The sequence below is a fragment of the Talpa europaea genome (genome assembly GCF_964194135.1).
Source record: "Talpa europaea genome assembly, chromosome: 1".
Taxonomy (NCBI): Eukaryota; Metazoa; Chordata; class Mammalia; order Eulipotyphla; family Talpidae; genus Talpa; species Talpa europaea.
Window position 1 is genome coordinate 34,272,683 of NC_140073.1, and position 16,566 is coordinate 34,289,248.

General features: G+C 34.7%; 1 protein-coding gene across 3 annotated transcripts; it reads right to left on the reverse strand.

Annotated features, from left to right (window-relative positions):
* On the reverse strand, positions 1–16,363 carry RNF141 (ring finger protein 141; the record flags this gene model as incomplete). Of its 3 annotated transcripts, none has more annotated exons than XM_084243036.1 (5): positions 1–314; positions 3,651–3,758; positions 8,738–8,919; positions 12,008–12,116; positions 16,215–16,363. In XM_084243036.1, the coding sequence occupies 5 exons, from the start codon at positions 16,355–16,357 to the stop codon at positions 164–166; spliced, it is 693 nt and encodes a 230-aa protein (XP_084099162.1). In that variant the 3' UTR covers positions 1–163. The 3 variants fall into 3 exon arrangements, with proteins under 3 accessions (XP_084099162.1, XP_084099161.1, XP_084099160.1); XM_084243035.1 differs by having other exon boundaries at positions 1–311; positions 16,215–16,357; XM_084243034.1 differs by having other exon boundaries at positions 3,651–3,804; positions 8,685–8,919; positions 16,215–16,357.
* Positions 16,364–16,566: the final 203 nt, after the last annotated feature.

Sequence of the window (16,566 nt, forward strand, 5' to 3'; positions counted from 1 at the left end):
TAGCAAATTTTAGTTTACCATAAATGGAAGACATGGAAATTTTTTCAAAAGAAATAGGACAAATTTTCAGAATAGTGAAAATAACAGGGTGGGGAAAATTGATTTCGGTCTCTGTGCTGTATGTTATAGGCCCTGCATTCTACCCTATGACCAAAGTATAAGGTCATGGCCTGTGGGGTTGGCCTGCCTCATCAGCCATGTTAAGAATATAGTTAGCCATATCATCTTCAGTGGGTGCATCTGACACCACCCAAGATTCATTTGCTCCGCTCATTTGTAGGCGACAAATAGGGCAATTCCTGTGTCGATCACTCCTATTAGAGAAGACAAACAAAGAACAGTTTGTTTGTTAAATTCTTTTTTTTTAAAACAGATTTGTTTAAAAAGTAATAAGGTAATAAAGTAATAAAGTAATAATAAAGTAATAAGGTTTTTAAAAATGTAAACAACATAAAAACTGAAAAATCTTTCCCTCCCGTTGCAATTTTTAATTCTTTTCCCATGGGTAACCATTGTTCCCAATTTCTTACATATTCTTCAAGAGATATGAATGATATCTAGAATGATATATATACATAACTGTTCTTTTAACTTGTCAATATATCTTATAGACCATTATGTATCTGTACATACTATAATAGGTATCTATTCTTTCTAAACATACATGGTATGGATAAACCACAATTCACTTAACAGTCTCGCACAGAAGGAAATTTAGTTTTTCCCTTGAATGGAAGCATTCAAGGTTTAAAATAAAAGATGAACTTTATATCCACGATAATTTTTCTGATAGGGAAAGGACTTATATATGATTACTTAAACAAGACTATGTTTTCCAAGGAGATTTTTTTTTTCTCATTAAACATTATTTTGGAAATTTCAAAATAGCATATTTGAGGCAGAAACATGTGTTGCAGAGAAAATGTTTTTCTCTTCATCTCTCAGTGAAATCTGAGATCAAAGTAATTAAATTATATCAACTGTCCTTTGGCTTTTGTGCAAAAATTTAGAAATCTATTCCAAAAGCTAAATGTGAGAGTTAGAGCTGGCATATATTATTCATGTTGATTTCTGGTTCCTCAGAGGTATTTTACAAGAAATTATGTACGCTCTGTGCACGAAAGTTACAATTTCAAAAGTTTATTTTTGCTTCTAGGCAACAAGGACCAGATTTATCTTCCTACTTTTAATAACTAAAACACAGGGTAAAATATATAAAACAATGGTTTTCAGCACTGGACATCAGATGGCAAGGGACAATAATCCCTGAGAGACTGGAAGCAGGAAAGTAAACCCACTAACTGCTGCAGTTAATTGCCTTGAGCTTTTCCAGAATGGAGAGCAAGCCTGGGGAAAAGCAGGTGGAGATTAGCAGAAACCATGAGTAAAAGAGACAGAGCTGAGTGGCCAAGCTAGAGTTCACAGGGCAGAGTACTGGAGAGGAGCTACACAAAGGGAGAACTGTAGAGATATATGGAAGGAGTGATGGCCAGTGTGTGTATATGAGGAAACTACGTGAGGTTGCGGAATCTCCAAAAGGGATCTGAGGAAACAGTACCAAAGCTTACATAGCCTGTTCCTACTAGCAAGACTGGAAAACCTCATAATTCACAGAGCATTGACTAGAGTACTCTGAATGGTCTTGTTTCATTAATGGGGCATAATTAGTTTTAAAGTAAACATTGCTCCAGTCCTGTCTAACAAAGCATACAAGGAAGTCCCCAAAGAATCAAACTATTTGCAAGTTACTATATTCTACAACAAAGTTCAGGAATATTTTAGGAATACAAAAATGTCTGGTGTTAAGAAAGGTAAAATTCACAGTATCTGGTAACCCAAGTAATACCACCAGGCATAAAAACCAAAAAGTACAACCCAAAATGAAGAGAAAAATTAGTTAAAACCAACCCAAGGGAAAAAAAAAAACAAAACACCAAAAACCAAACACCAACCCAGAGCTGACAGAGATGTTAGAATTAGCAGACAAGAGAATTATAGGTTATTATAACTGTATTCCATATATTTAAAAAACTGGAGGAAAGACCAAAATTATTAAACAGAGACATAGAAGATAGTAAAAAGAACTTAAATCTAACTCCAATGTATGAAAACTATAGTACCTGAAGTAAAAAAATACATTGGATGGGATTAATGGCAAGTTAGGTATTGTTAAAAAAAAAAAAGAAATAGTTTAGTGAATTTGAAAAGACATAGTAATATTAACTATCCAAAATCAAACACTGAGAATATGACTTGAAAGAAAAACAGTATCACTGAACTGTGGGACAACGACAAGTGTTCTAATCTATGTGTAGCAGGAATCCTGGAAGGAGAGGGGGAAGGAACAGAAAAAAAATGTGAGAAAATAATGGTTGAAAAATTTCCAAAGTTATGACACTATTTGTATAAACCTACAAATCCAAGCAACTCAATGAACCTTAAGCGCAAGAAACATGAAGAAAACTATTCTAAGGCACATCATAATCAAATTGTTCAAAATCAATGATAACAACAAAAAAATCTTAAAAGCTGCCAGAGGGAAAAAGGCATGTTACCTAGGGAGGAATAAAGATGACAGCAGATTTCTCAAAGGAAATAAAGCAAGTAAGATAAGCAACATTATTAAAGTACTGAAAGAAAAATCAAAATCAACAGGCAACTATAAATCAGAGACATTCTGCAGGGGAGGAGGAGGGTGAAGGATCAAAAAAAGGGTGGGAAGAGCATAAGGGATTATGGTGATGGGACATGGGTGAATTGGTGGTGGGAATTCCATGGGGACTACACCTGAGATGAGAAAGCATACACTGTACAAGAACAATGTAAAAAAAAAAAAAAATATATATATATATATGTTAAAAAAAAGCACTGAAAAAAATAAATACTACTATTCTAAAATTCTACATAGAGGAAAAATAACTTTGAAAAATGCTATTTGGTAATAAAAGGAAGGAACTATTGATACATGCTACAGCATGGGTAAATTAAAAATAATTATATCGAATGAAAGAAATCAAATTAAAAAAAGAGACCAAAAAAAGACTGAAAGATGGGGGGTGGGGGGCAGGGAAAGGAGGGATTGGGGTCAAAATAAGGGGGTTGTAATTGTATGGGGAATATAAAAATAAAATTTAAATGAAAAAAAAAAAAGACCAAAAGAAAAAATGATTCCATTTATGAAAAATACAGAAAGTCCAAATAATTTTATAGTTACTAAAAGCATATTAGTAGTTTGTTGGAGGGAATATGCAGGAAGGAGATTTTACACTGGGATATAAGGTAACTTTTGTGGGTGATGGATATGTTCATTATCAGGATTGTGATGATGGTTTTTATGATTGTATACATACATGAAAAAACATCAAATTGTACTTTAGATATAAGCAGTTCATTATATGTCAGCTATAAATACTGTTAAATGATCTTATTTTATAAAATGATGATACTCACTATCTCTTCTCTAAAATTTCTTCCAAGTCCAAAATTCAAGAATTCATATTATTCCCTCTAATCATATATAGAGCATATATGTAGAAATGAGGAGAAAGAAGGAAGAGGAAGAATGTGATTCTAGACTCAAGTCAGACACAGATCTCCTTATCTCTTTGACCTCTGCCATGGTTATCCCATGAAGGCAGAAGATAACTTACCATTTATCAATGCACTTCTGACAAAAGCTGTGAGCACAAGGTAGGATGAGATCAGCTCGGCCATCCATACAGATGCAACATTCCTCCTCATCAGTCAGCTGCTTCACCCTGCAATGTGAAATCTGAGCTGGAGCAATGATATTCACTGATGTCGCTGTACTTTATACTTTGTTTTTAAATGCTTAAAAAGCATTATCAAACATCTATGTGCCCCCAGCATACAACACAGTATGACTTGAGCAAAATTAGACTAAACTAACATATCTTACATGGATAGCAAATATTTAGGGAAGAAGTACTAAGAGAGGCAAATTTCATAAAGGTAAACAGGACAAAAGATAAATTCTGTAATGGTTAAGAAGAAAATATGGACAAAAACTGAAACCATTAAGGTGTTCCTGAAAATAACTTGGCCCATTTTAATCATGCTGAATTTATATAAATGAATATAGCCTAAATATGATTTATTCATTATGCATGATATAAAGGTCTCTAAAATACTGACCTTGCCATCATTAGGGCCTTAATATGTTGATGTTGATAATGGACATACAAATGAAAAAAAAAAATAGCTCAGTCTTCAGTATCAGGTGCTATAGGAAACCCAAAAGAGATAGAAAGCAAAGTCTCTGTCCTTAACTGGCAATTTCATCTTGGGAAGAAGAGATGTCAAACCAACAACCTCAGTCACAGTTTAGAATGTCTCTGAATGAGCAAGTATGTTTACATGTGGTATTTTCCTTTCCTGAAATACCCTTGTGAACTTGTTAAATTCCAAACTCAGAACTCAGGTCAAAATATTACCTTCCCTCTGCTCTCAAAACCAACATTTGCCTCAGTTCAAGGACTTAAATATTGCATTCTAACTGGCTGTTTACCCATAAATTATAAACACTTTGGCTATGATAAACTATAGGGAGTTTATCATAGGTGCTCAATAAATGTTTCTTGATGTGATTTTAATTTGCTTTTGGGCATTTCTGTAATTTTTAGACTTTTTTAATCAAGCATGTATTACTTTTGTAATTATCCAAAAACTGAATGTTTCAAAATATAACCATTAGACTATAAGCTTCATAAGGATAAGATGTATCACTAACATATTTTTTATTCTCTGCTGATTATAATTGTATATACAATATTGAAATAATTTAAAATTCACAGATTTGAAAATGAAACAATATAAGTAAATGTCAAATGTGTATTACTTGTAGTAAGTGCTAATAAAGAGGGAAGAAATGAATGTATTTTAAACTTGTTGGAAAGATGAGGTAAAAAATGATAAGAATCTAACAGAAATTTCCAGGTAAATAAAGACGTGGAGGTACAAAATTCTGTGTGTGTTGTCTGTGTGTATAACAAGAAGGTTGGCATGATGCTCTGTGGAAAAAAACTGAGACAAAAGGTTAATCAAATATAGCAAAGATACTCTGATATCAAAGTAGTAAGCTTAAACTTGTTCTGATGGGCAAACTAGAAATCATGAGTTTGATCAAAGGGAAAGTGAACCCCACTGACAGAGTACTTCAGGAAGATTAACTGGGAGTGCAGAAAGAGGACCAATTCGATTCTCATTTCAGCAGTTCACCTGGGGGATAATTAGGACTGGCCTAAGGGGTATTAAAAGGCAAATCATCAAAACGTACTAATAGATTAAATATTATGCTTTAGTAATGGGCAAAATAGGGGAGCTACTTAACTGAAATGGGGAACTAAGTGAAAATCTAGATGGATGTGAATCTAATGTATTTGATTTTTTTATATATCTATTCAGTTCAATGTTTAAGTATTTTTTAGATGCTACAAGCTGTGCCAGGCCCAGACATATTGAAGAACTCACAACTTATATATAAGGATGTGGACATGGATTTTGGTATCATAGAATATCACTGAATTCATAAAGAGTAACAGAAGGTTAGAGTTTAAAAGAGAGGAGCAGAGGGCTATCACAAACAACATTCCGGATAGAATTAGGTAAAAAGGAGATAGAGAAATTTCCAGTGGAATTGGCACAGTGTTCCCCTTAATTGTTACAGTGACCAGAATTATTTTCCTTGTTAGACTACTTGCAGAGTGGAGTAGTATTCAGTTCTATGCCCCCTATTCTGAAAAAATATTGACAGATAAAGGATCATCCAGAAGTCTCAGATATATAGAGGTCCATATAAACAAAAGTAATAGAATTATGGATGCTTATCCTGAAGAAGAGAGGCTCAGTGAGAATCTGATTACTGTTTTCAAATATTTGAAGGGCTGGAAGAGAGAACAGACTTGTTTGTTGTAATCTGGAGCACAGACACAGAAAGGAATGAGTAGAATGCATAGAATAAGCAGAAAAAGGAATAAGAAGTAATTTAATAATAATGACAGCTATTATTAATGAGAGTTAACTCTTACAGACATTATTATGTGCCAGGTACTATTCTAAGACTTTACAAATATTAACTCACTCAACTCTCACAATAGCCCATGAAGCAGATACTATTTTATCATCCCTTTCAAAAGATAAGGAAGTTGAGGAAAGAGAGATTAATCAATTGTCCTAAGTGACAGCAGAGCCAAGACTTGAATGCAGGCAATTTAGTTCTAGAGTCTGGGCTATTCTGCCTCAATAGTGTCAGATTTTGCAGAAGGGAAAACGTCATAGACTTCATTGGGGTCATCTGCATATGAAAAGGTTTGCTTCTCTGATGCAGTGACTTTCACATAACTTACAGATATTCAAGTACAATTTTGACTACCACTTGGCTGAATGTGGTGAAAAGATTTTGCTACTCAGAGTTAACCATGGATGAGTAGCAGTGGCACCATCTTTGAGTGTAACAGAATCTCAAGTTCCACTTCAAAACCACTAAAAATCAAAGCTTAGGAAGCACTGCAGTACAGGATCTTTATGTACTGGGGAGTACTAATGCAGATGTTAGGGACATGACTGTACTGCAGATAGACCTAAATGTGAGTGTCAGGCCAATTTCTAGCCATATAATTTATTTGTCTAAACCTCAGTTTCTTCAACTGAAATAGGTCAATAATTGTATTAACATGGGGTTGTTGTGAAGATTTCATGAATTCATACATGTAAAACACTCTTACAATGCCCTATACCCTGTAAGTACTCAACAAATTTAAACCACTAATAGAAATAAACATCAAGTCTGAAGTTACACCAGGGAAATGCCCCTCAAGATCACCTTCAACTTCGATTTGCTCTATGAACTAGTGTAACTAAGAACAAAACAAAATCAACTACAATGCAAGAAGCAGCCCTAACCTAGCAATTAGGCACTGAGCTTCTCTGTTTCAAGGGCACATGAAAATGGGTAATATCCTACTTCCTTCATTAAGATGATAGCAACAACAAAAACATTACTTTCTTTTAATTTGCTACTAGAGTTTCAATATACTGGTAAATCCTATTCTCAGCTTTCAAAATACTTTTAAAAAAATCATTCTGAAGACATAGAGGTAAAAAAGCAGAAAATCAGGAAACTTTTTGAAAAATTAACTTTAAAAAATACAAGAAAAATAAGCCTAAATACTGCCTATAATGTTCTGAAACTCATTTGTAGTTCAGTAACACTTGGCATATCCCAAACCTAGAAAACTAAACAATCCTAATAACAGTAAATAGGAAATTATAAAATGAAAAATATAATTTTACTATAACATAGTAGTAAGTCATAATGGAAACCAGTTAGTTAAGAATAGACCACAAAATGCAATTCTAAATAGAGCAATCTAAGAGAAATTCTTGTTAAGTACATTTTTATTTTTAAAGATTGATTTATTTATTTATACAAGAACTGTGGTACAGGCCAGATGCGCAGGAGGGTGAGAGGATTCACCAGAGACAGAGTGGGGAACAGAACAGGCAGACTGATGAAATACACTGCTGAAGGGAGCAGTGGGCACGACAGGAGAGGTCTGTTGCGCCATGTGGGACCCTAGCCAGCAGGGGATGGAACCTGCACTGCAGAGGCTGCGGACAGCTTCACAGTGCTGCGCTTAACCACCTGCACCACTAGGGGAGGCCCTTGTTAAGTACATTCTTAACTTTAAGGTAACAGACACTGTCAATACAGATGTCTGCTGTCTACCTAGTATAATAAGACAGGATGTCAACATGCCTGCGTCGACATAAGATTTTTCCAGTACAGCATTTACAAGCTTAAATTATGGTTATGTTTGTCAAATGGCAACAGGTGGATGCTTTGACACGCCAAAAGCATTACAGAGAAGGAAAAGAAAGTTTAGATAGAACAATAATATTAGGCCTGAGTAAACAAGCACCATCACAGAAAACTGGTTGACTTAATTTCCTCTTGGTAACTCAGTATATACAATATGTGCACCAACTACTTGTTCTTTCTTGAATGGACTGCCAAGTCCTGGATCTAATATTTAAAATTATAATGCTCCAATTAAATACCTTTTTTTTTAAGATTTATTTATTTATACAAGAACCGGGGTACAGGTCAGATGTGTGGGAGGGTGAGAGGATTCACCAGAGACAGAGGGGGAACAGAATAGGCAGACCGACCAAAATACACTGCTTAGAGGAACAGCAGGCGAGACAGGAAAGGTCTGTCCCACCATGTGGGTATCTCCGCGGCCAGCAGGGATCAAACTGGCACTGCAGAGGCTGCGGACAGCTTCACAGCGCTGCGCTTAACTGCCTGTGCCACCAGGGAGGCCCTAATTAAATACTTTTAAGGAAAACTGGAATGGTTTTGTCAGATTTTTGTACCTAATTTCCTACAGGACTTTGATTGTCTAAAAATGATTAGAAGAGTGACATTTAACCTTTAACATTTAACTCCTTTGTTATCAAATGTAAGCAGATTTGAGGACTCTGGGTTGACAGAAACACTACCTGGTGTGAGCCACCTGAAGTTTTCTTAATTTGGCACTCTAATAATGTCTTGATGCACAGAATAATACAAAAAACAGAGCTGGGATATAGTATCAACTGAGATAAAAAGAAATATAACAAGATGTCACAAACAGCACCAGCAAAAATATAAATGAGATTACAGTAACTTGCATATTGGAAAATAAGTGAAACATAGTGATGATGCAGTGTATACCTTCCCATCCAAAGACTGGCCTGACAAGACATTACAGATGATGAGTTTTCACCAGGGTCTTCAGAAGTGGAGCTCTGTGCTAAAACTCCTACTGCTTGACTTGTGATGTCTTTATAAAGCTGAATAAATTGATACAAATTCATAATCCGTGATGCTTCTACAATGCCACTGCTTTTGTTAATCTAAAAATACAAAGAAAATGAAAGAGTAAGTTAATTCTCTTACCATTTTTCCCCAGTAAAGAGGAACAAATATTTAGTAAAATGTCCTATGAAATAGCTTTCAAGGTTGCAAATGACCTAATCAAACAAGCAAGAGGTTATGTTCCCTACATTTGTGGCGTTCAAAGTACTTACACAAATTTACCTCATTTGAAACTTAAAAATAACCCTGTAGGGTTGATTGGGCCTATTATCTTATTTAGAGTTAATGATGTTAGGCAACTTTCTTAGACTTAACTGAATTTTAGAGATCAGTACCGACAATTCCTTTCATTTTAATTTCTTAAAGGGTTCATTTGAATCCAACAACCACATGTTATTCTACTATAACTGAAAAAAGATTGCTCTCTTGAATATCTTAAGTTCTATTTTACACCAAAACTTTTCATACTAAAGTAAGAAAATTACATTAAAGTAAATCCTAACAAAAAGTGGCTGAATTTTCCCCAGGAGACCATTTTGAGCTTTAGCTAAAAAACTCATTTAAATATGAGTTGGAACCAGTAGCCTAGGGGTTATACTTTTCTTCCTTCCTGATCACATTTTTTTTTTTTTTAAGATTTATTTATTTTTATACAAGAGCTGGGGTACAGGCCAGAGGCATGGTAGGGTGAGAGGATTCACCACAGACAGAGTGGGGAGCAGAACAGGCAGACGACAGAAATATACTGCTGAGGGGAGCAGCGGGCAAGACAGGAGAGGTCTGCCATGCCATGTGGGAATCTCCCGGCCAGCCAGGAATAGAACCCGCACTGCAGAGGCTGCAGACAGCTTCACAGTGCTGCGCTCAACCCGCTGTGTGATCAGGGAGGCCCTCAGCTTACATTCTCTCTCTTTTTTTTTTAAATTAGAGATCAAGAACCAGCTTTATTTATTTATTTATTTATTTATTTATTTATTTATTTATTTATTTATACAAGCACTGGGTACAGTCAGAAGCACGGGAGGGTGAGAGAATTCACCAGAGCCAGAGCGGGGAGTAGAGCAGGCAGAAGGACCAAAGCACACTGCTGAGGGGAGCAGCGGGCGGCAGGAGAGGTCTGTGCGCCATGTGGGACCCTCCTGCGGTGGCTGGGGAGCAGCCGGGGATCGAACCGGTGCTGCAGAGTCTGCAGGCAGCTTCACAACCCAGCGCTCAACCACTGCACCACCGGGGAGGCCCTCAGCTTACATTCTTAACGTGAGGAGCTATTTGGGGGCAAGTGTGGGATAACAGATTAAGGGGAAATATTGATTTCATTAAACTTGGGGAGTTATGGAGTAGGGTACACATGCTCTTCTGAAATGACCAAAACAAGGTTGGTAGGAGACATAATATTCCTGGAGAAATTAATCAATGACAGATTAGTGACGTGAAGGGCTTCCTTCAAGCACAAGGAGATGGTCTCGAAGACCATGGGAACAGAAGCAAGCAATGAAATATATTAAATGCATAATAAATGGAACAAATAATATTAGACAATATTTAGAAAAAAATGGAGAATTCAAAGAGAAATACAGATAGAGGTTTTTCAAACTGGATAGCTGGCTACTGAGGAAGAAAGGCAAGAAATGAAGAATGAAGAAATGAAGAAATGAAGAATGCATGGTTTTCAGAAATGACCTTTGCTACTAGAGTTCTTAAATTCTTTTAAAGTTGACTCTCAAGTTGTCCTGAAAGATTATGTGCAGTGTAAATCTGTAGCTATGGAATGATAGGCGATATTAAATCTATTTGAGCCCAGGTATCAAAATACAAATAACATTATGTGATCTTGATCAAGTTGTCAGTATTTCAGTGTATATTCTGTTACTGTGATTTTTAAAAAATTATGCACTGTATAAAGTTACACTGCTACCCACACTAGTACATTAGCTACTTCTGTGGTGACTGACACAAGAAATTTTTGAATGTTGGTAGCTGAATATTTGGCAGCTATTATATCTTCCTTTTTAAAATAATCAACTAAACAAATGTTCACTGAGGATAGACCTGACAAACCCAGCTGAATGTTATTAAACTACTGTGCTTAAATGCTATTAAACTACTGGTAAAATGCTATTAAACTGTTTAATTTTCTCTAAATCAAGTACATCTTTCAACCTCAGGCATTTAGACAAGTCTGGAATTAACATTTCTGTCTTTTTCCTCTGATCTTCTTTAAAGTTCTTTTACTACTTAAATGGATTAGAACTTCTATGCATAATCAACTTGCTCAACTATTTATAATCAACTATAATGCATTTAAAACATAGTGGTGGTAAACAACTCACTGCAGAAATAAGACTGACTTTAGATTTATAATTGGACATGATTCCTTGAGTTCAAGTCACAAAGGGGAAAAAAAAAAAAATCCCCTTACCCAGGGTTTGGGTTAATCTGAAATGGAATTCAGAGAATTCATGAATGCCCAATTTATTGTTTAGGTACTTATGGATGATTTTATTGTTTGCTTTAATGCAGGGATTGGCAAAGGAGGAGGCCTATTAAAATTTATTCTTTCATTTTTATCATAATGTCTATGGTCTTAAAATGGTTAAGAACCACTTATTTTAAGGCTACCATTGGTGGATAAAACTTTCCAGTATTCTATGATTTTAGGAATTAGATATTTAGCATGATTGGTATATTGAATTATCTAAAATTAAAGATGAAGTAAGAAAGTGCACTGAGAGTGAAAACCCCATTCTAAAAGTAAAAATTACTAAAAAAAAAGCCAAAGTAACAAAACCTTTGATAGATTTCTAAATAAAATCTAGTGTTCTAAAAAGAAATGATCTTTTAATATAACTTTAATTTTTAAACAGTCAACTTAGAGCTAAATAATTTAGAATTTTATAGTTGGCTAAAATTCAAAGAGGTGAAAGGTAAGGACAAGAATTTACTGCCACCTTCCTTGAAGTAAAAATCCCTGCTATATGGCAATTATGAACAATGAGATTCAAACAGCTAACCTGGAAGCAATAATAGCTTCAAATTATAATTATTCTACTATAACATACTAAACTACTAAATATAGTTCTAACCACCAAAATAAAGTTCAGACTTGGAAGTCTCTATCATTCTCACCTTGGTACAAACCACCCGTACAACCACTTTCCAAAAGGCAGAGGAATCAGATCCAGGTTGTACCTCAAAGAGAAGATGTTTTTCCTGGCCAGAAGCCACCTTAGCAGTTCTGAAAAGATACAGACACCTTTGCTAACTTTATGAAAAGTCATATAATGAAGTCATAAAAGCAGATTCAAGAAACACTTTAAAACAAATGAAAATTTGAAGAAAACAAACACAAATTATAATAAAGACTATAATAATTAGATTTTTAAAACAGAGGGATGGAGAATGTTTTGATTATAAACATATATTTTCCAACGTTTTTAAAGTCGACAGCATAATGGAATGATATTTATAATCTTTTCTGTCCTATCTGTATCTCACTGGTCTTTAACAAAGATTTAGGAAAAACATTCCCAAGGTATCAGTTATTTAAAGAGTAAGTTTAGTTGGTTTCATTTATCTAAATCTTGACTATTGCCTCAAATGGATATAAAGTGTGAAAAAATCTTGCTCTTGCTTGGGTCTTTATTAAAGCAACAATAGTAACACACCTCTATGAGTATTTTTTTAAGTTGGGAACAGATCAAACAAACAATTTTGAGATTTTATAGATTTATTCTCTTCCCCTAGCACAGTAATTTTAGTTTAGAGTCACAGGATTCTAACATAGCAACATCACTTTCAGCAGATCATTCAGTACCATTGCTACCAATGCCAATCTAAATCAGTTCAAGGACATAAGCATTACAATTCCCTTTATCATTACTAATATTTCTCTCCAAGTACCAGTGGGGATACCACTCAACTAAGTGACATAGCTAAATAAATAGAGGCCATTGAAAATTAAGCAACTAGCTTAATTTGGTATCAAAATCTGCCAGTGAAAAGAATTTGACTGTGTCAGTTTCCTACCTATCAAGTCATGAGTCTTAACTTTGTAGTTCTCAGACAGCACTGCACTTGTGAAATGGTCTCTGGAGAAAATATAGTCAGGTATCTCTTGTGTTAAATAAAAGGAAGACATTCTTTACCATTGCCTCTGTATTACACAGTAAGTTTAGCTCATGGTTGCCTTCATAGGACACATTTTATCTGATATCTTTAGGCCAAAGGCAAAATTTCATTGAATAGAATAGGTTTATGAATGTAAATTCAAAACCTCTAAAGGGATGGCAAAGATCACAGATTACTCTGTATAAGAATTGAAATATAAACAGCTGGGAATACATCAAATTAAAAAGCTTCTATACAGCAGAAGAGACAATAACCAAAACACAGAGAAACCCCACCGACTGGGAGAACATTTTTGCACACAACACTAACGATAAAGGACTGATCACAAATCTATAAAGAGCTGATGAGACTGAACAAAAACAAAGAAAATAATCCAGTCAAAAAATGGGCAGAAGAGCTAAAAGAAACTGCTCCAAAGAGGAAATGCAAACGGCCAAAAGGCATATGAAAAAATGTTCAATATCATTTGTAATCAGGGAAATGCAAATCAAAACTACAATGAGATACCATCTTACTACAGTGAGAACGGTACATATTAAAAAAACTAGCAAAAACAAATGTTGGCGAGGATGTGGAGAAAAAGGAACTTTCCTGCACTGCTGATGGGAGTGCAAAATGGTCCAACCACAATGGAAAGCTGTGTGGAGATTCAGCAACCTACTAAAGATAGAGATTCCATATGATCCAGCAATTCCACCCCTAGGAATTTACCCAAAGGACACAGAAACATTAATTCAAAAGGGTACCTGCAACCCTATGTTTACAGCAGCACAATTTACAATAGCTAAGCTTTGGAAACAACCCAAATGCCCCAAAATAGATGACTAGATCAAGAATCTGTGATATATATACACAATGGAATATTACTCAGCAATCAAAAAAGGGTAAACTCATGCTATTTGCAGCAACATGGATGGAGCTGGATGGGGTCATGCTCAGCGAAATAAGCCAGAAAGAAAAAGAAAAATACCAGATGGTCTCACTCAAAGCAGGAATTTAGAAAACCTAAACAAGGGACCAGGAAAAAGACAAATTATAATCAAGAAAAAATAAAAATTAACAAGCAACTATAAACCAGAGATACTCTGGGGGTTGGGGGGGGAGGAAGAAAGGAGGGATTAGGGTCAAAATAAGGGGAGTGGGAATTGTATGGGGAATATAACCAAAATGAAAATGCATACATTGTGCAAAAATGAAAAATGATAATAAAATATAAAAATATAAAAATAATTGAAATATAAATAAAAAAGTTTTACTCTTATAATACTAATCCAATTTTACTCCTTAAGAATATCCCAAACTATGCTTAGTGAAATAAGTCAGAACAAAAAATAAAAATACCAGATGATTTCACTTATAGGAGGAATATAGGGGATCAAGAAAAAAAAAAACAGCAACAAAAAACCCACAACAAAACAAAAATAAACAGACAACTATAAATCAGAGACATTCTGCAGGGGAGAGGGAGGGAAAGGGATCAAAATGACAGCAGGAAGAGCACAAGGGCCTATGGTGATGGTGCACAGGTGAATTGGTGGTGGAAATTCTGTGGGGACTACACCTGAGAAAAGAAAGCAAACATTGTAAGAAAAAATAAATAAGTATCCCGAAAGCAATGCTTCAAATACTACCATCTTTTATGTTCTAAAAAATTAGAAAAAAAGTAAATTGTTGGTTTTTAAAACTCATGACTACATTTTTAACATAAAAGATGAGATAATACACAAATATAAAATCTCCATTCAGTGCCCCCTTTTTCTACTGATTCCCCAAATACTCAGTATATATCCTTCTAGTAAATTTTCTATGTTTACATATATATTCATATATGATCCATCAATATATTTAGGGTTTTTAAGTGGAGGAAATCCAGTGTTCTTAAAAGAAATGATCCTCTAAAATGACTTTAAATTTCAAGATACTTTATTCTTCATGACTTGTTAATAACAGCAGACTCTAGCCATATTCATAAAAAGACAGTATTTTTTTTTAATCTAAAGCATTCCAGAGGGCCAAGTATGTTTCTTATCATCCAATACAGCTATGACAAAGCTTGGGGAGCAGGTTCATGTAACTTACCCTAAACAATAGTGACTGTACGTTTACATACAATGTGGTCCTAGACTGCTAGATGATTTTCTTTGGACTTTTATGGGTTTAAGGAGAGGTGATGTAGGATCCCAGAAGGAGCTTCAGACTTACAGAGAGCTGGATCTGTCATTAATACTTGGTTAAGCATTTTAGGTCTTAGTTCAAATGTTCAACTCTCAGCAGAGTTCTTTACACATAGTAAGGGCTCAGTGATGTTAAAGTGAATAAACTAAAGAAAGAACCTTTAAGATGTTATTTAAAAGGTGATGTGAATAAACTGTACCTCAAGGGAGATAGAACACACACACACACACACACACACACACTTAGATGTGGGTGCTAGAAGTTTACTAGAAGTGACACCTCACCTGTCATTAGCAGAAAAAAACCCACAAAAAACAAAAAAGCAACACTTGAAAAGTATAGCAAATTGGGGCCACTCAGTAATATAGAACCCTGACTGATAAAGAATAAATTCACAAAGAAAAGGCTGTTATAATAGGTGTGCTCTTAAAGAAGGCAGGGAAATTTATATTCCATCATAGCCAGAAATGTATTCAAGAGCTAAGTAAAGATTTAAATAAAGTAGAAATTCACTAAATGATGTTAGCTAATTAGAAAATATTAAATGAAATCCTATTCCTTAATGATGACAAATTAAATATTATTATATATGTATTTCTCTGGCAAAATGATGGCTCAGTGAACAAACACAGTAGTTTTATTTATTTAAGCTGAAATGGTTGATGTACAGAAACCTGAGAACCCTTTAACTCCTAGGAACCTTTCTCTGGAGTGGTTAATTAGCAAGTTCTCTTCTGTTATGTATTTCCTTAGTATTTTCTAACAAGAATCAACTTATATGCCTGTGTTACAAATTCAATTCTTAGTTCCTATGGCCTCTTCTGTTCCTATTATGTTTTAAAATTGCCATATAGAAAGTCCTACAATAGATGTTCAATAAATATTTGCTAAATATTTGCTAAATATTTGCTAAATGCTGAGAACATTAAGTCTTCCCAATCAACATTTCTGGCTACCTCTCACACATTCATGACATAGGAAGCAAACATTGAGGGACACAATAAAATGGAAAAAAAAATACAAGTCTTACACATCATTAAGTTCAGCTACTCTCCCAAGAAATTCTTCATAAGTTAAGGAGCCACTCTCTCGAACCAATGTGACATGTTTTACTACTTTTTCTGGTAACTTGTTAAGAACCAATTGAGTCTGATCCGAAATTTGCTGTCCCATGATGAAATGGTGTTATTTGAAATCCAGAGTGTGTTTCACATTGTACCTGTCAAATATATATATATATATATAGAGGTTACTTTTACATATAAAAACAGCAGTATAACTATACATTCAAGAAAATAAAGAAAAAGGCGTCCCTGGTGGTGGAGGGGTTAAAGTCTCAGCACTATGAAGCTATTGACAGCCACTGTGGCATGTATTTGATC